This window comes from Gymnogyps californianus, chromosome 6 (assembly GCF_018139145.2).
Source record: "Gymnogyps californianus isolate 813 chromosome 6, ASM1813914v2, whole genome shotgun sequence".
NCBI lineage: Eukaryota > Metazoa > Chordata > Aves > Accipitriformes > Cathartidae > Gymnogyps > Gymnogyps californianus.
Genome location: NC_059476.1, coordinates 9,294,317 through 9,320,790, shown reverse-complemented (window position 1 = coordinate 9,320,790; position 26,474 = coordinate 9,294,317). Strand labels below are relative to the sequence as shown.

Here is a 26,474-nt window from a genome sequence, read left to right as displayed (position 1 = left end):
CCAGCCAGGGTCAACCCACCACACAGTTAAACAAACCCAGTCTCTGAAAATCACAAAGCACTCATTAACTTTGCTGACAATACCTATTTTTCATTAAATATATCATCTGAGCTCAATTATCGCATCTTAATCTTAGCACTTCTGCAGAAGAATGATGCTGCTTCTGAATCTTTTAAACATGCTTGAACTCCCAATACGTGAGACAGGCTGGTGTAGCATAACTCTGCTGGTTGTGAGGTTACTCACTTCCATTGCTACTGACCGTGTCTAACTGTTGTTGATGGTTAGAAGATGTGGCTGTTCTTTGGCAGTTCTGTGTAAAAGGTATTGAAACCAAGCAGGCCTAAGTCAAGACCTGGGGATTTTTTTCTCTTGCATCCACGTACAAGTGTGAATTGGGATTCCAGGTATCAGTCACTCGCTCTTCTGGACCAGCTAATAACTCAAGAACAGCTGAGGTTGGTGCTTTCATCCATGAGTCACCAATCTTGAGCTGAAAATCTGCAGTTGCTATGGCATCACTTCCAAAATGTTATGAATTACAGCCAATTACAGTTATTGACTATAGTTAAGCGTATACCTCAGCTGATTTTCTCTTTGCTGGAAAGGTACTTTTAGAATAGGAAGTCTTGCATGACTTTCAAGAAGGGATAACCAACAAGCGGGGTAAATACCTATGTGTGAATCTGTGCTGAGCTCAGTGTTACTATGTTGTTATTACTAAAGGTTCATCAGCTATCTCATAAGTATCTGCAAAAGCTGCAGTCACAGCACCATGGGCATATTTTTAATGCTGAGGATGTAGTAATATATGGTAGTATGTAGTAATGCTTCATAGTCCACTTACGATGCCACAGGCCTAACCATGTGACTAGAGAAGTCTTAAGTTTAGCTTTACAAACGCTGTTTGAACTTTGGTTACGAAGTGTCCCAAGTAACCAAATTATGTTATGTTAAATAGTATTCCACTATTAGAAAAACCCATAACATCATACCACTGTGGTATCAGGAAAGTAGAATGGAAACAGGAGCCTGGTGTGCCAATAGGGAACTGGGACAAGGAGATCAGGAGCAGAAATCAGTGATGGAGGACAGCAGGAGCAAGACCACTGGCTAGATAGGGGACAGAATGAGAAATACAGGCTAGAACAGAGTTGAGCAGAAGTTGAACAGTAGTCCTAGAAGATATTCTTACTCATCTAAAAGCTGGGGCAAGCCACCAGTCAGGGCCCCGGAATAGTCTGCTAAGTCCGTTAGTCTTTATTTGTCAGGAACCTCTTGTAGATGCAATGCTGAGAACCTAGGCAAAATCCCAGGCCTTTTTATGACCAACTGTAGATCAGAAAGTTGACAGCTCTTCCCCAGACTCTGTGGAAGTGGTCTGTGTTAATTTGCAAGGACAAAATATGAGGTAAAGGTCATAAATATCTACTCAGTATAGTTGACAAGCCTGTGCCTGGGCCAGAACAAGATACAACTGCCTCACCAGGGAATCAGCTGAATAAAAGAAAAAAAGAATAGAAGTCTTTTAGAGTGGTCTGACATACATTTTTGTCTTCCCTGAGAGTTTGGCATTAAAACCAAACTCATCTAGAGGAAAGACCAGCCGTACTTCGGTTACTCTTCCCCTGTTCCTCTTTTTTTGCTTCACTTTTAATTGAAAGGAAAGGTTTACCAATTAGTGGTGGCAGCAGAACTGCAGAAAATCCTGCCTTTATGATCAAAGGTCAGATGAACTGTTATAAGAAGGTTTCCACACAATCAAATTGCTAGTCTAGAAAGCTGTAGATCTAGGCTGGTGTTATATTCTGACAGTTTTCTTTAGGCGAGAAGCTTGAAGGTGTACTCTTTCTTAAGGGAGATACCAGTAAGGACATTAAAATTAGACATATATATATATTCCTCTACTGCCAGTTCCTTAGCTTTCTTAAGTTTGGAAGATGCAGAGATAGTGCACAAGATCATACACATTGCTAAGCTTGAACAGAGGGTTATTTGTAAATTCTCAGTCTTACAAAAAAGCCTTTCATTCATTCAAAAAACCCCAAATCTGTGAATCTTATTGTGAACGAGTACCCTTGGAGACATTTACGGTATTTAAAGAGAAAGCCAGAAATTATCATTCACTTGGTCATAAACATGAGAAAAGTTATTTTTTAATGCATTTGTCCATAACTTTTATTTTGAACTCCCAGGAAATCCAGGGAGAAAAAAAGAAAGTGAAAGAAAATGGTTCAGTTTTGAAAGGATAATTGAGGGAGAGGTTGGGGAATAACTGCTAATAGCAAGCCATCAGAAGGTCAGTGAGCTTGATGAATTGAATACTTTTGTATTGGAACCAACCACAGAACTTGTACGTATACGTAACCTGGTAGGAGCCTTCCTCCATTTGTCCTTGTAAATGGGAGCTGTGTCTTTGGAGTCATGCCAGAGTGGAACTGCTCATTCATTATTACCACTTAAAGCAAATGATCATAGCCCTATGGCACATAAAATAACGAGTGTAGCTCCCATTTCACAGATACGAGGCATAGATTATGCTTCACTTATGGTCAAATATGTGCTGGCTTTTGGAAAAGGTACAAAAATTACTACAATGAGTAAAGCTCATAAGGAAATAATTCAGCGAATAGGAAATTTTGTAATTGGAACCATAATTAGTGACTAATGCAGAGCAATACACATGCTTAATGAAATAAGATAGGATTAAAAGACAAAACTAAATTTATTCAGAACCTAGCATACATACTTACGTGAATAATTTTAGATGTATTCCTAATCCTATTAGTTGCATCTTTTCACTCCACTGAAAACCAAGTGTTTAAAAAGCATCTTTCATTTGAATTAAAGCAGGCTTCCCTAACTAGTAAGAACTCCACCTCATGCTATTCCTAATATACATTATGAAAGTGTTCTGCACCGGGGGACAGAGGAGGAAGTGTAAGAGAGGCAGTGCAGGGTTCTTTCTGTATCTCAATGAGGCCTGGCAACAAATGGCATAATAAAGTAGCTGTTTTAATAAGATGGAATAAAAAGAGGACTACAGATAGCAGGTAAATCTTATGCCCCTTCAGCTGCTGGGAACCCTGTGTGCATGCAGCACTGGATGGACCCAGCATGGATTTTCCCCCGGTGTGCTGCACAGATCCTGTCCGTGGAGAGGTGCCTTCTCCCTCCCATACCGTGGTGCCTTTTATCTCGTGTAAAAACAAAACCATGTGTCTCCTCCTGACAAGCTGGAAGGTTCTCTTTGATAACACCCACTGGTGCACAGCACAGGCTGGCACGGGGCCTTCCAGCACCTTCCCTTCCAGCAGCTACTCATGCTCACAGACAGGCTTCTCGAGCCTGGCAAACAAGGACCAGTAGATCAGACATGGCTTGCCCAAGATCATTAGCTCCTTGAGTACAATGTCTTCCGTGAGGCTCCCAATATAGAAAGTATAATATATATGATAATATATCAAAATACTTTGCTGTGGTGTAATTCACTGTTCTTTTTTTATTATGCATATTTTATCATTTCATCATGCATGATGCTGAAACAACTGAAACGGCTGGCTGTAAAATTGCATTGCCATTTTGTCTTGAAGATTTTTGAAGGTCACTTCTATAATTATCATGGAATTAGTAATTATTTGGATTTGAATGAATACTTATGAATACTTGTATATTGTAAAATATTCCATACCTAGTAATTTTTGTATTAACCATTCTTTTGTGTGTTCTTTTAAGTAGTGAAACCTGTAATGCATTAGACGAATTTTATAGATATTTTTATTTTATGTATTCATGTGTTTTTTCTGTAATATAAATAGAAATATAAATACCAGAAAGGTATATGTGATGCTGAAAATCCCTGGGTTCTGGTAATTATTGATCCACAGGAGATGGTTTCATCTGATTAGAAGGGTAGCTAAATGGAGCAGGAAAGCTGTATGGAAACAGCTTTATTTTTTCATAAAGATTTTCAAGATTTAAAAAAAAAAACAACAAAAAAAAAGTCCTGTTTTGTGTCAGGAGCAAACTAAGCTTCTTTTAGACCCTGGGTCAATTCACCACAGGTGAGTGCTCTGGCGGCAAGAGTTCACAGCAGAATTTGCTTAGTGTCTCCTGATGGAAAGTTGTACAGCTTATTGTTAGTGGTGTTCGGACATTGCTCTTCCATGTCGTACATAAACCAGTGCGTTATCAGTGAGCAGCAGGGTGAGTTTCTTGCCTTCTTCCTCAGACTCTGAATACACAGTTATTTATATAAAATATATTTTTGTGTTCGAGTATAAAACCCCAGCATATTCTGAATACTGCCTGTATTTAATATTCTACTTTGCCTTTGAAACAATTCAGAAGAAAAAAAAAAATTCCTCTTACAATAATCTCTCTCATGTTGTTATAATTTGTTGCATGATATACTGTCTCGTTTATGTGACAATCTTACTTATAAGAAAAGGAAATTCTTTTAAACTCTTCATTCAGAAAGGATCCTTTTCCCTTAGGTCTTTCTTTCAAAACTGCCAACCTAAAGACACTTTCAGACATGAGTCTATTTTTACAAGCCTAATCTGTTTAAGTAGTGAGCTGTTCTTTGAAGAATTTAGTTAGTGTTTTGTGATGTTTAGAAAAAAGCGTGTCAGGCAGACCAATATTATTAGTTGAGGTTTTCTCCTTTCCTTTGTAAGTACTTGCAAGAAAGATACTTCAGCATCAATCCCTTGTCTAAATTCTGTGGAAAGGACTGCAGGGCCAGAGTGTGTGTGTGGACAAGACCACAAATTGTGTGCTGCAGTTAGAGTTGAAGCATATGGTTTTTTGGTTTCTTGGAGTTTAAGCAAAAGTTTTTCTATATTTAAAAAATGTTGAATTTCTGTATAGTTGACCCTGCAAAGAGTTCTCACACTGACATGAGACTAGGAGTGGGCAAGGGCAGAGTCCAGAACATCTTTTTTTCCACTTTTCCATTTTAGTGCTACCGTTGATTATTTTCTTTATGACATTGTAAGAAAGGGTCAATGAGATTCCTTGCCTATTTTTTAATAAAAATGAGCATGTTAAGAATCGCCAGTTGGAAACTATTGAAGAGACCAACAGAAATACAAACACTATTCTACAGTCTGCAACTTGTTAAATGATATGACATCTAAGTTAGAAAGTTTTTTAATATTACTCACAAATAAAATAACACAAAAAAATCTCCTTGCAATTTAAGTTTCTTAGAACAAAGTAATGAAAAGGTAGTCCAAGCTATTAAATGATCCAGATTTCCTCTGGGAAAATATTTATATGGAATTTAATAGGCAGCGATAAGCTTTCTCTTTGTTTTATGAATCATTCTGTGTATTTAATAGAAAATTATAATCATGCTGGAGACTTCTGTGGCATAACCAAGAAAACCAAAAGCAGGATAATAATTTTCTATTGGCATTTACTATGCCATCTATGCATCTACTTGGTATTTTTAGAGAAACGTTACATAACTCAATTTGATCACTGTGAAATTCTGTAGGATATTTCACGTCTCTGAAAATAACTATATATCTTATGAATAAGAAAGATATTTCTCCAGCTCTTATCATGTACATGTCTTGTCAGCAGCATCAGTACACTGTATTCAGTCTAAATTTCACCTAGTGCCCTAGGTGGTCAATGAAGAGAAGCAATTGCGTCTGAAGCTCAGAGAAGCTAAGTAGCTGAGAGACTGCTGTGCTTATAGTGCTACATGTATGGCGACCATTTCTGGCCCCAGAGCCAGTTGCCATGGTCTAGTTGCAGCTACATAGCTTAGGACTAGCCTCTCTAGAGCAGACAGCATAGCTTTGGATCACCTCTAGGTCCTCTGTGGTGATATGAAAATGTAATCATTATTTTCTGCTTAGGGATCTTTTGGGGTTTTGGTTTTTTTGTTGTTACTGTTTTTTTTTTTTTTTATTTAAAGAGTTGGTAATAATACGAAGGATGTATTGCAGCCTACCAGAGTGGTGTTTGTGTGGCTGGAAATGGAAAGCGTATGTTCCATTGCTGAAGGGATGGCATGAAGAGGTGCAGAAGGTGTCTGAGGGTGCAAAGCCGGGTCTCGTAGTGTTTCAGGACTGTGTATGTTAGAGGGAGACATATTTGGGAACACTTTCTGCAGTCAATGATCCCCCTTGATGGATGCTCAGCTGTTGTCTTGGAGAGGGCCAGATCAAAACCAGCTGAGGGAGCAAGCTATCACTGAGATGGCATAGATAATTAGAGGTCCAGTGCTTGGCCTCCCTGCCTGACTTTCTTTTGTTCATTAGTGGAGACATACCGCCTGCGGTAAGTCCTACAATAGGCACTGACTTTAAGCACATGACTGAAGTGCCTTATTCAAGAGCCTAGTCACTCTGGGTTTCTTTTATAAGGAGAGAGAGGTGCCTCTGGAAAGTAGCACACCCTAATTAAGAACTATATCAAGTACTTTTTATTTTCATGTATTTGTGCTACTAGTAATGAAACTCATGCTATTTGGGATAAATATTCTAGCTGCATTTTTATTAAAACTATGCTGTGTTTAATGGGAATGTTTGGTTTTGTCTTTTTTTCCCCTTGCAGCTGTGACTCTGAAAATAGGTATCTTGGAAATCCGCTTAGGGGAACATGCTACTGTGAGTACTTATATTTTTAATGTTCAGTACTTAAATGCTGTTTACATATTATGTGATAATTTCATTTCCTCGTGTTATGGTTTAACCCCAGCCAGCAACTAAGCACCGCGCAGCCGCTCCCCCCTCCCAGTGGGATGGGGAGGAGAATCAGGAAAAAAAGTAAAACTTGTGGGTTGAGATAAGAACAGTTTAATAACTAAAGTAAAATAAAATATAATACTAACTAATAATAATAAAAATATAATAATAATAGTAATGAAAAGGAACATAACAAAGAAAAAGAGATATAAAACCTGAGAAAAGACAGGTGATGCACAATGCAATTGCTCACCACCCACTGACCGATGCCCCAGCAGCGATCTGCCCCTCTTGGCCAACTCCCCCCAGTTTATATACTGGGCATGACATTCTATGGTATGGAATACCCCTTTGGCTAGCTGCCCCGGCTGTGCTCCCTCCCAGCTTCTTGTGCACCTCCTCACTGGCAGAGCATGGGAAACTGAAAAATCCTTAACTTAGGATAAGTGCTACTTAGCAACAACTAAAACATCAGCGTGTTATCAACAGTATTCTCACACTAAATCCAAAACACAGCACTGTACCAGCTACTAGGAAGAAAATTAACTCTATCCCAGCCGAAACCAGGACACCTCAGAAAAACAATGTATTTTTCTTAAGATTTTCTGAAGTTGGGCATGTTGATATTTTGACTGAAAAATAAAATGCCCCACTGGGCTTCTCTGTTACTTTGTCCACAGGAATGCAAATTAAAGTCCACTAAAAGTTGATTCCTTACACCTAGGTTAGAGGGACTGACCAAACCATTGGGTTATTCTCTGTATCTCAACATATGTGAATGAAAGGAATAAATAATTGTGTCATTGTTTAAAAGACAGAATTTGTGGTGGGGAGATGCAAATAGGCTAAACAGCAGTATTTCCTGGGCACATTCTGAATGGTTTAGGCTGTCTGCCTCCCAGGGACACGATACACAGCTGCTCTCCAGAGTATCATGAAATGGTACGGTGTGTTGTCTCCATGGTCTTATTGTTGTAGAAAAGGTGCCTCTGGCAAATTTACTTTAAAACATTCCATTTCTGATAGTCATAGTGAAAGACCTGAAGGGATGAGAATGCTTATTACCCATGTGCAGAAATCCCTTAGTGAGCTGTGCCAATTTTGCTATGCCAATATCAATGTTAAATAGTAATTTTAATCATCATAAACACGTATGGGATGTTGGAGAACACTGTTTTACCTTTTGTGACTTTTGCACATACCTGCTCAATGTCAGACAATTGGATCCATTTGTCTATTGTTTCCTAACATCATCCCTACCTCAAACTTAAATTTATATAAAGACATATCTTTGAATATATTTGTAGCATCCATTCTGATCTTTGGCCTTGTTTTTTAGCATTTCATTTTAGAATATAGGCAAAAGCTTTGCTTTAGAATCTCTTTAAGGCATCATTTCCCTAATAAACGAGTGTTTCTTTTCTTTACTAATGTTTCTTCTCTACCTTAAATGGTTTGCATCTGCAAGGTATGTTTTACAGAACAAAATAGACACATACTGTATTACAGATGCTGACATATCCCTAGGCCTAAAACATTTATTCTTTTTGCCAGGTATTAAAGAAATCTGGTGTGGGTTGTTTTTTTTTTTTTCTCACAGACAAGTTAAGTTCGAATATAATACTTTAAACTGGAAGATAATTTAAAAATATTTTATTTTGAAGATACTGTTGACATTGACAGTTTACATAAAATAAACCAGATTGTAAATACTCCTTAAAACTGTGTTCTAAAGATACTGTTGATCAAATAAATTAAATTCCATTTGTTGCATAAGAAGTTTTTCTTATTTCAAAACAGAAATTTCAGTATTTAGAAGAATGAATTTTTGTACCTATGAATTTTATAAATTTTGTAGATTTAAAGCTAGATAATGAGTACATGAGAAGTTCATACTTTGAAAAGAGCGCTATATAGGCTATTTTGGATATGGGTGTCAACATCTGTTTTGTCATTTAAAAATAAACATTTATTAAATTTAAGAGATGGAAAAGAAATGACAGTAATGAGATTTATAGACCTCGGGCACTTCCATGAAATACCTTATTTTTTTGCTATCATGTTGCAGGTTGGGTCTATAAATCATGTTGGAGACAAATTGTACTATATTCAAGATACCCTTTCATCTTTAACTCACTACTATTATTTGTCTTCTGTCAAATTTCAAAATATTTTAAAGATCTTGTTGTTCTGGAATGATAAATCTTCTTTTAATACTTTGAGTTGTTTAAAATATCGTATATAAAGGATTTTCAGAGTTATTTTATCTGGAGGTAATAAGGAGCCTGTACTAATTTAAAATAATGGAATTCTGTATTTCTTACATTTAGTGGCTGATGCATCATAATGGGAAATAATTTGTTAAGTTGTGGATAACTGACTGACCTAAGATTTCAATGACAGTTGCTTATCAGCACCATCCATTATCTGCTAAATCATGTATTAAAGTATATATATGTGTCATAAAGAGATGCTCCAATTTCTTATCTATATAAGTATTTTAAAATATGGCGTTACCATGGACTATAATTTGTATAAGGAAATGTTTTGCTTTTGTACAAGACAGACATTTGGATGGTATTTTTCTGTGCTTATTTCACTACTCTGTAAGAAACTTTCTCTTTAGACACTTATATTGCTGCTTTACTTCTCCTTGAAGTGAAGAATATTCTTATTTTTTACAGCACAGGAATAGTTATTGCTCAGGAGGGAGGAAAATACTGAGGAAAAACAAATTGTATATACTTATGAGCAGCATAAGTTTATGAGAAATAAAAATTCTAGGCACATTTGTTTCTACCACTTAGAATCAAAATCAGTGAATGGTACAAAAATAGGAATACAACTAGTAATTTGCTGTATGGTTGGGATCTTCTTCAGGAAAGCTTTTAGTCACATGCTTGAGTCTAGCCATCTTCAAAATGACCAGTTTTAAGTGTTCAAATTTTATTTTTTTTTTTCACTTCTGTAAATACTGCCCTAAATTCGAATGCTTTTCTAAGCCCAAACCTTAGAATTCAGTCCTGAGTGTATGGCTAACTTTTGTATGATATTGGATGACCTCAATTTCTCTTTAATAGCAGGATGTGGATTGAGGATGCTTGTTGCCTTAGAGGAACTTTCTGCAACTTGTGATATTGTGAATGCCCATTGCCCTATAAAAGTTCAGCTGTTTCCATCTCTTTCAGCTCTCTGCCCAGCTTACCTAGTTCTTTCCTTGCCGAGTCCTCTCCTGCCTCTTGCCTGTCATTGCCATCCGCAAGCCTAGGAAGGGACAACTGACTTGTCTTGATGTCAGTACTGGTATTAACATCTATAGACTGTTTAAGATAGTAAGTAAACTCTATTTAGAGTCAGCCAGTGGGATAGCACAGGTTGTTTTAGTTTCTTCCCTATTTGTTTCCTTTAGGAGCCATGTAGGAGAGTAAGCAGAATATTAATGCTCTACATGGATCATTTTGTGATTGGAGAAGTGATCTAAGCACAAATAAAAACACAGGAAAATTACAGATAGGTCTAGCATGATCAAAAAAATGAGATTTATATAGGAAGTAACGTGCTGAAACATTGCAGGGACTTTATCTAAATACAGATCCTGTGCCAAAAGGATAAACACAGATAGCAGTAAAGCCATCGAATCCTAGAGGTAACAGGAGCAGTTCGTTTCAGATTTCATTCTAGTATGGCATTTCAAAACATGGCAGCACTGGACATGAGTAGTTTTTCTACTTTAACTTATCAAAACTTAATAAAAGTAGAGTAGGAAATGCATAATAGACATGGCATGCAATAGTGTATTATCCAGATTGTGTGAAAATCGTCACCCATTGCTTCTATTAAAATTATTTTCATTTCATTCTTCATGACTTCACTGTATGATTGAAAAAGCACAACAGAGACAACAAACTTCTCTAAGAGAATGAGAACAAGCCTCAGATACAAAAATTAGAAAAATATTGAATGTATAAGAATGCATGAGCAGCTGCGTGATGGTCTGTGTATTCTAGTAGCCTGTTGTCAGTAGTGGCTGAATATGAATGCCAGGGGAAGAGTATAGCAAATGGACAAACATACAGTGATATTTCTCTCTTTACATCCAACAATTTGCAGCTCAGAAACTTTGTGAGAGGAAGGATTTCTTGAGCCAAAAGTGTTCGATGTGCTATTGTTTAGAAATATCAGAGGAAATCTTACCAAAGATTTCTTATACATAATAAAAAGAAGAATATGAATACAAAAGAAAGCTTCATTAATTTGAAAGCCACAGTTCTGTTTGTCCATGTAAATATTCCTGTAGGTTGTGTACAATTCTCCTTCTGGATTGTGTCTCTGTATTTCTGGTAGGGAGGCTCTGTATCCCTAGGCCTTTCTGTTAGAAGCCAATCTTTCTGTGAATGATCGGAAGCTGATTCAATCCATATAAATGAATTCTGAGTGGAGGCCAGAGATGGTTGTGCGGCTGACTTATGCATGTACACAAACCATAAATATAACATTTTGTCAAGATGCATTCGTATTTTTGTTGTTATTGTTCTTGGGTATCTCAGCCAGCATGATGTATAACAGTGACACCTCGATAGCAAAGTATGCATCCAAATTGCTGGATTAGTTCTTCGCACGTCAGCATTAGAAATACATTGCTGTCAGAATCAGTGCTCCTGGGTGCAAAGAAACATGCAGCAAAACCAGATGGTTTTAGACTGATTGGGAGGAATCACTGGGACAAATGCCACTTCTGTGATTTTGACCTGGGTTATATACAGACACAAAGCTTTAAATCATAAATGGAGAAATAGTTAAACCACTGTTCTAGAGAAAATGAGAGTTTAAATTTACAATTCATGATTTGTCACTACACAGAGGGTGAATTATAGGTTTGCTAACAATCACTTGTTTTGACAGGATGTGATACTTCCCTTCATGAACCTCTTTTAGATATCCATATTTCTAAGGTCAAAAACTTTCCGAAATGTCTGTTTTATGTACATTACTTTGAGTGTCACGATTCCAATGCTATATTTCAAACAAGAAGTACAACTAATAGATTTTAATAATACTACGTGCAGAAGCATAAAAGCTTACAAAAAATCAGTACTGTGAGTGTAAATCATATTGTTTGCCTGCATAGTTGTTAGAATTTCCAGATGAGTTGAGCACTCGAGAGTTGCCTATTCCACTGAGAAAATTCCTAGCTAAGACCAATCTAGCAGCCAGCTAAGAAAATGTAGTTGAAAAAATGCACATGGATTTACCTACCTTAGTTTCTTATTCCCTTTTACCCTTTAAAAAAATGTTGAGAAGCATTTTTTATTATTTCTGGGTACTACCATCAACAATGAAGGGAGGGAACAAGTAGCTTCTCCATTTGGTTCTGCAGATTGGTTGCTCTTTTTAAAAAGGCAGCAGTAGTGGGTTACAGGGCAGCACACTTTAGAGTATGAAACTTTCAGGCATTCAAGAAGATTTTCTCAGCAGTGCACAGCAAGAATGTAGTCACAACACAATAAAATTGCAATAAATTAACAATTTTGATTAATCTGGTGCTTATCTTTGGGCTGGACAGACAGTTCTGTGGGTCCGTGACTATCGGTGAACTCAAAGAAAAATCAGGGGAAGCTTGCCTTTTGCATTCAGAAGTGCTTCATATATCCAGGGTAACACTATAGAGTTTACTGTGCTGCAGAGCAGGCCCACTTTTAGAGATTAGAACATGACCTTTGAGAAGGATTAGAGAGTCCAGGAATGAATAGACGTCAGGAGGGATGGGTCGTTTACGAAGAGAATTAAAACAGGGAGGGGCTGAATGTTTCATAGCTTTTTGTAGAGTTAAAACCTATTTATTGATCATTTATTCCGCATCTTCACAAGAATATATGCCTCTGATGGAGATATTTGTTGGATTTACAGCCTTTAAAAAGAGGAGGCACAAATACCTATACATAAAAGAGGCTGAAAGAATGTACAAATTTTAACTGTTTTCCTAGGTTCATTGTGTTTCCTTCCACAGCTCTTTCTAATCTTTCTCCCACTGCAATGTTTTATGAAATGTCATTTGGTGATGGCTTCACACAGTGACTCATCAGCCACTATTTCAAATGATCTTCTGGGATAAAGCATGCAAAAAAGGAAGATGGTAGGCCCATCTGCAGAAGCCTTAAGGATCAGCTGTACTACAGAGCACTGGCATCACTGAGCTTTTCTAGTCAACCTCATGGACATGGAGGGAGGAAATGGAAAGCCAGAGAAAACATTGCCTAGTTCTCAGATGTTTATCACTAAAAAAATCCCGACATAATGACTAGAAGGAAAATAATATTCATAGATTTTTTTTAAATTGTCATTGGATAAATTTTATCAGCTGTTTTTTTTCTACTTAAAGTACACCGCAGGAAAAATATATGATCATATGTGAGCTACTAAAAATTTTTGCAACAACTTTTTGGGGAGTGACCTGAATAATTGGTTTATGGCTTTACCATGCCATTCTAAACTCTGAGCCATAAAATCATTATAGATCATAACACTATTGCTTGTTTCCTTGGTACACATACAGAAAGGATAGCAATAAGCAATTCTCTCAGTATGTCAGCAGCTCATGAAGATGAAGAATGATACTTTCATGTCCAAAATTGGTGAGGAAGCATGAAATGTACATTCAGTGGAAACTCTCAAGATAATATCTGGTATCTGTGCGGGGACCTAGGGAGGAAGAATGAAATTTTGCTTCTGGCTGTAGAACCTTGTAAGCATTCTAGTCTAGTCCTGGAGCTGCGTTAGCCCCATTACTGCTGACACACCAGGACTTCAAAAAGGGCGAAGTAAAGGAAAGTGCTAGTCCTTACCTATGGTCCTTACCAGTTCTTATAGTAAATTTTTATTTTAATTTCAAACTTTTATATTATATTGTTATGCAATGTATGTGGTGCCTGAAACAAAAACAAACACTCGTTTCTTATATCCCATTTATTTAAAATTCATCTCACTTGATAATAATTAAGAAAAGTCTTAATTACTTTTTGATATCTGGACTTTGGACTAAAGGCCGTGTTACTCCTTTAGAGGTGTTACTTTATATTTTTCCTTTCTGACTTTTTTTTGTTTGCAATAGTAGTAACTAAAAAGTTGCTTTGATAGAGGACAGATTATTAAAAGTAGATAATTTATGACAACACAGTACTTCTAATGAGTTTTTAGAAACATCGGCTCAATACTGTCTCAGAGCAAAAGGGTCAGATAATACATCCTTATTTATGTTGTCAAAATACAGTTTAGGCTTAATCTGACCTATTAACGTGGTCTGATAGTTCATCCCACCTGGTGTTTCCTTATTATTTGAACATATCTTTTTTTGGTTTTTTTTTTGTTTGTTTGTTTCCTGGGTTTATTCATAGTCAAAGTTCTGATATAAGCCAATTATCAGTAACAGTTATTATCTTACAAATGTTATAATTTCATAAAAAGGGGAATTAAAACTGTTAAAAGAAATCTCCCTAAATACTATGCCAGATTTTCTCTTGTTGTCTAGCTGCCTTGCAATAATCTGGCAAAATGAAGCGGCAGAAACCTGGGTCATCTCCTCCACAGAAGAGTGGATGAGCACACTGGGATCTACCATAAATCACTTCTTGGGCTGCTCCAGCCCTGCTGCTTGGAAATTTTCTTTGTGAATGGAAGCTGTTTATGCTTCCTTTTCCTCATCATCCCCCAGCTTTTGTCTTCCATGTAGGGTGCCACTACTGAAGAGTTCTTGCCCCTGGATCCCAAGCAGGTAATCTCAGCAGCATTCAGCTCAGAGCCCATTCGAAGGTGTGCCTGTCTTCAGTGCTGGGGGTACCACACTCTGATGGCACTCCTCACCAAATAAGAGACTGTGTGTAGAGCTGCACTGGGCCAAAGACATTGGCTTCCCTAATATTTCTCATACTATACTGACATGATATCTTATTTTTTTCTTTTGTTTTTCATAAAATAAATTACAGTTTTTTCCTTTTACAATCACTGTGAGATTTTCAGCAGAAGAGCACAGTTAAACGATGGTTGCATGCTAGTCAGGAAATGCAAATATGGTCTAATAGTTGTTGAAACATGTAATGCAACCTGTCAGTGAGAAGGTACAGTGTGATTTTTAAGCACTCTGAGTGTGTGTAGGCAAACATGTATGTATATGCATTCAGGGACTTAGAGCATGACATCTTTTATTAAAAGAAATATCAAAAAATAATTATCAAATAAAATGTGTACTAGAGGTAGCCATAAAGCACTAGGTGGCAGACTTGCTATACTTGGAGAAAAATTAAACTCAAGAACATTCCAAGGAGAGTATTTTAGAAGATAAATAGCAAGTAGCACTTTTAATAAAACTGTTAGCAGAGATTTTCCAGATATTTAAAAATTATGTTGAAACTTTAAGGGCATACACAATAAATTTTAGCTATTGAAAAGGTGTTTGTTTTAGTTCAGTTGTGAGATGTATACCAGCAGTTAGATGCTTCGCTACTGATTTGTAGAATTCATGTTTCCTTTTGGGACAGCATTAATTTAAACTAAATACATATTGTAATTGTAAAACTGTCATGCTTGACTTAAAATAATGAGTTCCACCAATTATATCTAACACTGATTGACTTTGATACAGACTGAAACAATTTTTATTATTTATAAATACAGTAACAATAATGACTCACATTGTCTTTTGAATATATGGGCTTATACAAATAAATTCTATTTAAAAAGAAATCTTCTTAGTGTTTAAAGAGTCTAGTGGAACAGATTATAGTTTAAATCAGACAATTCTAGGACAGTTTGAGAAAAGATTAGCCTCAACAAACGTACCGACTCAGAACATATAAAGAGCAACAGACAAATGGAGTCTTTGCCCTGAGCTAAAATAACCACACAAACCAACTGTCACCTTCCAGAGAATTAAAACAATAACCACACCAAGAATCTGAAGCTCCTAATAAAGTATTGTGATCTCACCCCAGGCTCTGCATACTCATTTGCCAAATGCTAGGTTGAGTTGCAGCTTTTTTGGGCAGGCTAAAGAAACAGTTTTGCTGCCAATCATTTTGAGACTTTACTGTGAATTGGAGAATCTTTCTATGTATGTATTTACTTTTTTTTTTTTTTAAATATTGGGGATTTTCTTTGTTTAAAAAACTGACACTTTATCTTTGAAATGAGGATTATTTTCTTTCTCTGATAGCTTTCACTGATGTATCAGTGAATTTACTGACTGGCATCCCTTACAGATACTATTTAATAACTTTTGCCAAAGTAGACAAAGTCATTTTAGTGACTGTTCATTTAGATATACTACCCTAAGTCAAAAGAAGATGGCCACTACCCTGGACAAACTACCTTACTAACTGCTAAGGAGAAGAAAATAATAGATAAACGTACATTATAATGTATGCAAATAAAAGTCTGAATTAGAGGCCTTCATCACCTGATAGACTGTTCCACAGGTCCCATAATTATTTTTTATGTTATTATTTATATTGCAAACATAATATGTAGTATTACAGTAAAATACCTATTAGTATAAAATTTAAAACAGTATAAATTATGATTATTTATAGAACTATAAATTTTGAAAAACTTGATGAGGCAAGAGTGAGAGAGGCTCGGTGGCTTGGAGAACTCATTCAGAAGAAATACTTTGCTTGATAGGAGACTCTAGCCCATGTGTGAAGCAGTTTTTTAAATGAGAAGGAAACCAATGGAAGTATCTACATATATACAATATTTTATTTTGTCCTTATATTGAGCTGGGGTTCATAGGGATGAATACTTTTTGAATCCTTGTGCTGTATACGCAATATGCTGTGTATGTGTTTTTTTCCCTAACATGTCCACAAAGACAGGAGCTGTCACTCCTCAGACACGTGGGAAGCCTTAGAGCTCCCCAAGACTGGAGTTGTAAGAAGCAGACGGAATAGGAAAGGATCCATCAGTGTCCCTTTACTTCGCCTTCTGACAGTGAAGGGAAAACCTTTGTGGTGGTTTTACAGTTGCATTGCTTCCCGTGCTGACTTCCCAGGGAAAAGAGAGAATTCTTGATCAGTGGGACTTCAAGGAAAGATCTGTAGTGAAATCTTGAACCAATTGAAATAGGAACCCCCCCAGCTTCAAAAGTAGATGGCTTATGGTTTGTGGGTGAATTTGTGTTCGTTCCTTTGACTGGGAGTTCTTGGACAAACTAGCATATTATTCCATGTCAGCTGGGATACTTTTGTCCACTGGCAAATATGAAGCACTTGAGGATAGTTTAGCCTCTTCCATTATTACAGGCTGAACACCTAATGCAACTGTCTAGTTATTGTAAGGTACACTATTCAGGTGTCTTGGGTCCTGAACCACCTAATCTTAGCACACATATTTGTAAAAGTAGAGAGACCAGTCAGTAATATTTTCAGCTTTAGAATTAGTGTTGTGAAACCCCTGCAGAGTATTTGAGTGAGGGGCTTTGTAGGATCATTTAAATAAATTGAGGGTCATTTCTATCTCAAGATGATGACAAAACCTTGGATTCTATAAACTTTAAGAAATCTTATATTAGGTTAAATGTGGACATTGTCAAGTTCAACTTTCTGACTGGCTAACTCATCTCAATTTCAGCATGAAGTAGCCTATGAGTCCTTAATATTAATTTATTGTCACTTTTTCTTAGCTTGAATTGTGAATATTGTTTTAAAATATGTTTCAGAAATATAAGCCATTGACACCAAAGTGTAATTTGCTAGTCACTTGGTATAAAGGGTAATGCTGACATGAAATGGAAGAGCAAACTGTGTGAGGTCAAAAAGCAGCAGTATACATTAGCAAAACAGATACCGTAGCAAAGTTGAAAAATGTATCTGTCAAGGGGTATGAAGATACACTGGTAGAGAAGTAATATATAAGTATTTGATTTGTCTTTTTATGTTATGGGTAAATAAATATGCTTTATTGTGTTACCCCCTTAAGGAAATGCCACGACCATCAGAATAATTTTAGAAAAATGACAAGCTATGCAAAATGTGGGGAGAAAAATCTTAAAAGGGCGAAAATCTCACATTTTTCTCGTCAATGAAATGAGAAACAATTCTACTCTTGTTGACTAGAGATAGGTACCACTTCTGTATGGGTTCGTGAAAATGTGGCTAGACAGATTTTAAAGTGTTAGAGCCTTTCATGGCACTAGGAATGGCTAATGAAAAAGAAGATGAAGAGAGGTCATTACTAGAATGAACAGTAGACTAAATGGCGGAAAGAGAAAAATGAAATTAATCTAGGGAAGACAATGTACAACTACATCATGCAAATACGTCACTTCATGTTCGTTGGCAAGGATTGCCTACCACAATATACGGTCTATGAAGGTCAGGTATAGATGATATGAATAATTGGTGTTTTTCAAATACAAAGAACAAACAGACTGTCAGTATTCGCTACAGTTTGCTATTCCTTTTTACATGATAATTCAGTTCCTAGAAAAGCTGTGTCAAAAAGTTTGTGCCTGATATCTATCAAAAAATAATGGTATCTATCAATTGTTCTATATTAAGCTAATCATCTGAAAAAAAACCCAATAAAAGAGGAAGAGGTTTATTCTGTTTGTGCATTTCAGTTAGCAGTACTTTCTTTCCATGGCCAAAAAAGTCATGAATTAATGAAAGCACAGCTGTAGCTAGTTCCTGGTTTATAGAAAAAACAGTGCTAGGAAAATAGAATATTTCTTTTAATGTCTGGCAGCTGTTTGAGGTGGAAATTGAGTTTTCCAAGTCACTTTCAGAAAGGAGTCAGTGAGCCCTGCCGCGGTGGCCAACATTCCCTCTCTCAGACAAAGAATAAATCTCCTCTGAAGAGTGGGTGACTGCGTTGGGGTTGAGAAAAACAGCCTTTTGGGCTCCATTTTTCCTTCCTCTGTTATTTCCATTTGCTTAGTTTAACCAAACAGTTTATTATTTTATGTGCTTAACTGCCAGCCCTATAAGCTAAATTTGTAGGAAGGGGAGAAAAGAATCTGGGTTTATTTTTTCTCAAGTTTGTCACTCTGTACTTTATACTAAGGGTTGAGGTATTTCCTCCTATCTGTTTTAAAGACTGTGTAGGCTGGATTAGGCAATACTACAGATATGTAGTCTTATTTGTGAATGTTTAGAATTTTAATATTCCATCAATGTTTTTTGCTGAATTGTCACTCAATTCTTAGCATGAGCAAAAAGCAGTGAGAATGATATTATTTAAATCAACAGATTTCGCTTTAAATATACCTGATGGTCTTTTAAATGAAAAGGTGCTTGTATTACATCTTCTTTTCAAAGTTGTAATGCAAAAGCGTTTCTACTGTCCATTGTGCAAGTATGGTGATTTAGCATGTTATATTTTTTACAATACAAGTACCTGTTGCAATTCATGACTTTAAAATAGAGGAGACTGCACAGTGAGATATACGACATGCATCATTTCTGTCCAGTATGAAGTGCCATTTTGCTGAAAGTGTTCTGGATTTATATGCTATAAGAGATTTTAGTTCTCAGAACTAACATGTTAAAATTGTTTGAGAAACAGCAAAGAATATCAGCAAAGTTGAAACATCTCAACTTCAATTTACATTGTGTATTTTGTACAAATCGCGTGGAGTCAAGCAACATGGGGTAAGTTCTGACATTTGGACTGTAGATTTAAGGTTTCTTAAGCAAAGTTCAACTAAATAATGAGAAAAAGGAAGGAAGAGAATTTTGAAAATGTTGAGATATTACAGGAGCACCTACTTATCTGTGTATATTTATAGCCAATTTACGAAGTGCATGTTCTGTCTCCTTGTAAGGCCTAATTAACCAAAGGTTGCTTCTTTAATTGCTGAGATCTGTGTTGAATTATTTGAGAACCAGGATAAAAACTCTGCTAATAATCCACATAGAAGTCACTGTGTGAATAACTTCTGAATTTATGTGAAAACTTGAGGATATACATGTATAAAAGCATAAACAATTTTAAAAATAGTATTTATACTTTTGCCATGTCCATATGATGGGCCTTGATCCATTTTAGAAATAAAAATCAATTTCTTTATTTGTAAAAGGAAACAAGGTACCTTATTTGTAGGGGTTATGCAATAAACTAAACATTATAAGAGCAAGATTTAAAATAACATTAAAATTTGACTGCTTTCATTAACTATATGACAAGAAACATCCCCCTTTGGCAATAACACATGAACTCAAACAGTAATTTGATGTTGTTGTTTCTTAGATGTGCCATTTCAGTTGTTAGAACAAGCAGATCAGAGATGTCTTCAGTGTGTATAGACTATATAACTAAAGAAAAAAATTGGAATCACGTTAGTGAGTACTGATGCTAGTATATTGCAAAATGATGTTGCATGTTAGAGTTGTAATATTAATATGAGTGTTGTAAAGCTGGTGATGCATCTAGATCATTATGAAGAAAATTTCATGGAGAGATAAATGTGAATTTCTACTATAATATTTTAATGAGATTTTTTTCTTGGTTTTGCTTGTACTTTTCTCCCACTTTTCTAACACTTCAAGAATATTCCAAGAGCTAAGATATTACAAAGACTTTCCATTGTGACAGTACAAAAGTTCATTTCCTGAGCAGTCCTTACTATCAAGTAGTAACACTTGTATTTTTGACTAATCATAATGCCTGTGCCATGAGCTTTGAAATGCTCCATCATCGGGGACATCTAGACCTTTTTTCTAAAATTGATGTTTAAATAACAGCCAATTGATGCACTCACTTTTCTTTGTTGTTGCTTCTTTTGCTAATATTTTGTTCATAATTTTCTAGTTCATTGGTTTCCAAACTCTGTTTATAGACCATGATCCTGGGCAGAACTTGAAAAGAGTCTGCAGCTGTTCACAGAAACCCCAGCAGTTGTTGCAGTGTTTTCAGTTAGGAGTTTGGTGAAATATCTATGAAAAAAAAGAGATCTGACTGTAGTCCATGATTGAAAAACTTTAGGATCATCTTCAGACTCTATGCTTAAAAGAATCCAGGTAATTAATGTATGTTCCTCAGTTTTTAGATCTCAGCAACAAGTCTTTCCTTGCTTACCATAACATTGACATGCCTACATATTTACTTCTATGACGGTTACGGTGAGATGCATCTCACCTAACTAGCTTTTTAAAACTTATGCCTCCAGCCTTAATTAACCTTCTAGATCTTTCTATAGTCAATAGAATCAAGGGTTACTCATTCAACCTCTGTGCATATCTCTCTTAGAAAGACATCAGTCATCTTCAGAAAGTTTTAGTCAATATAGAGTAAGCCTAGACTATTAGTAACATTTAGCTGAATAAAATTTTAACACGGGTCAGATTTTTCTGTGTCTGGCCCTCCCTTAGGATGAAAATTGACAACTTATTAGACCTTTCCAAATAGCAGCTGAAAATTTCATAAGATAAAAGATTTCTGTTTAAAATAAAATTTAGTTACCCAATTTGCTGATTATAACACTAATCCCTATGTCTTTTCGTGGGCTTTTTAGCCTAATACATTTTTTTAATGTACAGTAAAAGAAACAATGAATTGTTATTGCTGAATGTTTTCTAAAAACTTTGAACTTCTGTGAAACTCATTCTCACATGCTTTTTCTTTACATGGAAAAAGAGGCATATAAATAGTAGGTGCTGGAGTATTTTGAGGCTCATTCCGCTCTCATTACATTTAGCAAAAATGCAAGTTTTGCTAGTTGGTAGTAAAGACTTCACAGTAAATGACTTTTTGTTTTGTCACAATGGACAAGTAATATTGGACACCAACATATTTCAATATAACAATGAAAATGAGGCAGTGGATGACTGTTAGATACAGACGACAGAGGAATGAATCAGGCAGCTGCTCTGAAAGTTCAAAATAATCATCCTGACTGAAAATAGATCTGGTGGTAACCCCCTAACTTTGATGTAATACAGGCAGAATTTATTTTGGTCACAAATGAATATGATTTATAGCATTTGATAATGTAACTTGGTTTCAAAAGCAACATTTTTGCTGATAGAGAGGAGCATGAATAGGACTGTTCTCAACAAACTCTTACTGGAATTAGAGAACAATCGCTAGAAAGAGCAGGAGAGAGACAAACTGCCTGTGCAATGAAGAGGTGAGAGTATGAATTTTAGAATCAGCATGAATAGAGAGTTCCCTGAATAGAAAAATGTGGGAAGACTGACTGTGATGGGTCTGATGTTGCAATCATGAGGGAGGTTTCTACTGTAACTTTAAAAGTGGTTTTGAGAAGTAAAAATAGAACAGCACTATTTTATGAGGTTTCTATTCACAAAATTAGTTATTGTAGTTCGGTAATACAGAACTATGATGAAGATGTACCAACTCAGGCACATAACTGTTTGCCTTTTAGTGTAATGAAGATATTGAAATAATGTTACTGGTGGAAATGAATGGTTGAAATATAATTTCTTAACTGTAGTCTTAAAAGTTTTTATTAATACGTACATGGTTGTACATAAGGCCAGCCATTTGTTCTGTGAATGAAGAAGCTTTTCATCTTTTTGTTACCCATCCTTTGCTAGTAAACATTTTAATTTTCTGGTTTATGGCTAGTACTCTTAATAGTGTGCCATCTTTTTCTTCAGATTTAGTGATTATCCATCCATCCGTCATCATTCCAAGTTGGCCATAAGTATTCCCTTTGAGTAAGCACATGCTGACATCTTTTGATGTCCATTACCCTAGTTTTCAGCATAATTTAATTATTATTATTAGTTATTAGGAAAAAAAAGTGAAAAAACCACTTTAGTCATTGATTGGGTAAAGATCATGTGATCCTCACCTAACACTTATGAAATGTGAAAATTAGGTTGTAGTTGGGAATGAGACTATGTTGTGAGTGGGTCTGGTTGCATGCTCTGTTCGTATGGCTGTCTGACATACATTGCAATACTTTTGGCTTAGAACTTTTGATAAAATTTAACTTTCAGAGCCAAAATGCTAGACATATTTCTCAGAAATTCTGTATATGTATGAAAATCTTTTGCCATGTTATTCAGTTTTAGAAATGTGTATTAAGAAATTATGTGACAGGAGCCATGGGAGAATGGCCGGTGGCCAAAGTTAGAAAACCCATGAATGTGTCCACTTCTGTGTGTTCTTGCTCCTTTTCTGGGAACTCAGGTTCATTCTTCCCTCTCTGTTGAGAGATGTAGTGAACTGGGATGCTCTGCTGGAAAGATTTGGGGAAAGGGAGAAGCCAGCTCAAAAGTAAAGTGGTTCTCTAGAATTTACTCCAGCCTGATTCTTGAAATTTCCTAATAAAACCCCATTATTGAAATATGCTATTTAGGCAGTGGGTGCCAGGAAAGTGGCAGAATTAAGGTTGCTGGCACAGTTGTTTCTGATTTGCTTTTTTATTAGGGCATGATTGTACAATTTTTAATAACATGGCTACATACTATTTCCCAGGGAACTTTCCCTCTACAATGCATGGAATGAATTTGTTTGTGGGGGATGAATCAGTGACCCTGTAATGGAAAGATGAATGTATGCTCCTTTCCTGTTTTGTTGTAAAAGTGGAAAGAATTGCAATGAATGATGGAAGGAACTGCAAAATAAGAATGATCGTATGTAGTGTTGTATAATTCAAAATACTATGAAAAGTCAAACGCTAGGTATTTCAGATTGGCTACTCATGATTAATGGATGGTTTTGTCCTTGGTCTCTTTGTTTCATTTCCTGTCTTATAAAATGGGGCTAATAATGCCTGCTCATCTCACAGTAATGTTGTAACAAATTAATTAACTTTTCTGAAGAACTTAGAAAATGATAGTGGTGAATACTATAGAAAACCACATTAGAAATTAATTCCGTCTTTAGAAAAGGGTTTGTGTAGTATGTAGTAAATGAGGCATGGGCCCAACACTGAGTACTGAACGTAGAACAAAGTGTTGAATAGCTGCCCATTAAGTGAGCACTCACCCAAAAATAATTCACAGGCACCCTTGATTGTAGTGGTTCATTTTACAGTCTTAATATTCCTCTTTAACATACCTTTTTGTATATAACTTTATCACTAATTTATACTAAACATATCCAATTTTTAAAAAATATTTAAAAAAAATAATTACCAATGTAATTATATATTCTTAGAGAGTTGTAGTGGCACTCAGAAATACTGAAGTAGAATTTCAAATCAAGACTTCTGCCTGGCCTTTGTTCTTTTGGGAACATTCTGGCATTTTAGAAAACACAGTTTTCTTTTAATACAAAAGCTTGAGTATGGGAATACGTCTGTTCCTTGTTGCATATGAGTATAAAACTCCCATATTCAGCCATATTAACCATATTGAAAGTCATGGGCCTTCATTAAAGAAAGAGAACAGTTTCTTGAAAATTAACAGCAATACTAGGATTAAACGATTGCTTTGAAATTTATTTTCCTCATTTAATTAAATGGCTTTCTTCGCCTAATTATTGTTGTGTTCTCACATGCGCTCATTACTGACATTTTGAATTGATTTTAATGACTCCTTTTCACTGTGAAAGCAGTCAAGGGTTTTGAAAAAATCAAAATAGAGATGTGAAAAGACTCAATAACCGTAAGTCCTTGTTACATTTGACCGTTGATGATGTCAGGATGGTATTGTGGTCTTATCTCTCAACGTTCTTTTTCTACTTCGTTCAGTGATTTTTAATACCAGCAAACATGCCTGGAAACAGAAATTAGACTGTAGGACTCCCCTCTCCCTGCTGGGCGCCTGTCTCATTTGACTTCCTCTGGTCTCTTTCTCTCTGTGTGCAAATTGAATCTTTTTTCCCTGCTGGTGTGAATCCTTCTTCTCCCTTGCCTACACTAAGGTGATGGGGCACACACCCTGCTAGGCAAAAATAGGAGGAGTTGGGTTTAATACTATCAAAAAGAAGGCAGCCTACAACATGTTCTCCTGGAGAGAGCTCTGAAGAGGAGGCTATGCCGCAGTGACATGGCAGCTGATGTTTGTGCTGAACTCTGTAGTAGCTGTGCTTAGGATGCACTGGGCTGACGCCCAGAGAAACTTCGGCTCAAAAATACCCAGCTTGTGCATTCCAAATACTGTGTGTGGTGGGGAATTAAGATCTGAGCTGTGGGCTCTGAGTTTGTGTAGGAGATTTCTATGTCCTCAAGAACTTTTCCTGTGAAACTTTAAACATAAAAGTTCAAGGAGTTTATACTCTAGCGTGTGGCTGTTTAAATTCTGTCTGGCTGCCACTTGAGTCACCTGTGTCTTGTATCAGATTTGAGATGAAGGTCTGGGCTGCATATCTGAGCCAACAACACACTGGACATTTTACAGTCATTTGTACCAGCACAAAGTAGGAAGGGATTATTGCTGTTGTAACGTGATAGTAGTTCTGTCTCTTTCCTTTGCCCGTTGGTGCAGGGAAGCTCTGAACATCAGGTTTTTTTTTTAAAATATTTATTTTAAACATATTAAGTCAGAAAATGTAAACATGGAGGATATTGATGGCATTAAAAAAATTAAATGCTGGATATTAAGATTTTACTGAAAGAATCCAAAATTAAGGTGAAACTGTCTTCTGCATATTTTCAAAAGATCAAGGATATGTAGAAGAGCAAGTAATTGTTAAAAAAATGGTGTGTTTCAGGTAAATTCTTTTTCAGTTAACTTTTTTCAAAATAAATGAATGCAACACTCATTCTGTAATGTCATTAATATTTTTCCCGTAGTTAAGAGTCTATGCAGTGCTCAAGATAGTTAACTACCTAGACTCTTTGGAAAATCATTATAGCTAATTGACACTTTGTGAATTTAAAATGTGTTGAGAATTACGTTTAGATTGAGGAAATATGTCTTGAAAAAAGATGGGATTCATATTCTAGTTTTTTTAATTTTTACAGAAAAATGAGTCACCAAAATGAACCACAGAGTGCATCAATGGTACTTGTAGAGAATCAAGCATTTTATTCTATAATTCACTGAAATAATTCTATAAGTTTGTATATTTAATTTTTGCATGTTAATGGCCATTGATAATATTTTGATTGCTACCTCTTATGGAAGTGTTGTTTGAATTTGTTTATTTTATTTTCGGAGTTAACCAGATTTCAAAAACAGTTTAAAAATCTTGTTTCTATAGGTCAGCCAGATGGAAATTATAAGATTCCTTTTATCAGGTGTTGCTCATATGGCAGTTTGAGGATTATGTTTAGTATTTGTTATCTTCGTGCTTTCGTTGTCATTCTATGCTACAATATAAATGCAGTGAGAATCTTTTTTAGTTTCTGTTTATATGTGATCCAAATTTCTTTCCTAATTGAAGTAATCTGTTCTCTGTGTGTCTTTATAAACAGAAGCACTTATGAAAAGTCTCATGTATTTATGTAAAGGGTAAAAATACTTATGGTGGCTTTTTAAAGGTTTAAAGTAGAAACAAAAATACATGGGGTAAAATCTCAGGCTTCTCTAAATTCCTGGTTGTAAATATACACAACAATATATATCAACAGGATATACTGAATGTACTTTAAATAGCTATTTCTGCATTTAGCTATTATACATTTGGCTATTTATACATTTAACTATTCAGAACAGGTCGTACTCTTACAACTAAATTTTACTTTAGATTTTGTATTTATTTCCAGGCTAAGCTGTCTAGGCTGAATGGCACTCTGAATTGGGAAATACAGTGTGATGTACTGTTTGTGTGCACTTACCATGTATTGGCATAGATTATGTTTTAGGGTGATGTTCAGGATGGGGCTGGGAACTGGGAAGGCTAGCTGTTCTGCCTGCTGCC

The 26,474-nt window shown here is 35.9% G+C and overlaps 1 protein-coding gene across 1 annotated transcript in view; it reads left to right on the top strand.

Annotated features, from left to right (window-relative positions):
• The window catches only part of ATRNL1 (attractin like 1), a 550,130-nt gene that overhangs the window by 208,711 nt on the left and 314,945 nt on the right, over nt 1–26,474 (top strand). The window contains exon 21 of the mRNA XM_050899286.1: nt 6,574–6,626. Within this exon, the coding sequence (XP_050755243.1) occupies nt 6,574–6,626 (53 nt within the window). The remainder of the gene's footprint in view (nt 1–6,573; nt 6,627–26,474) is intronic.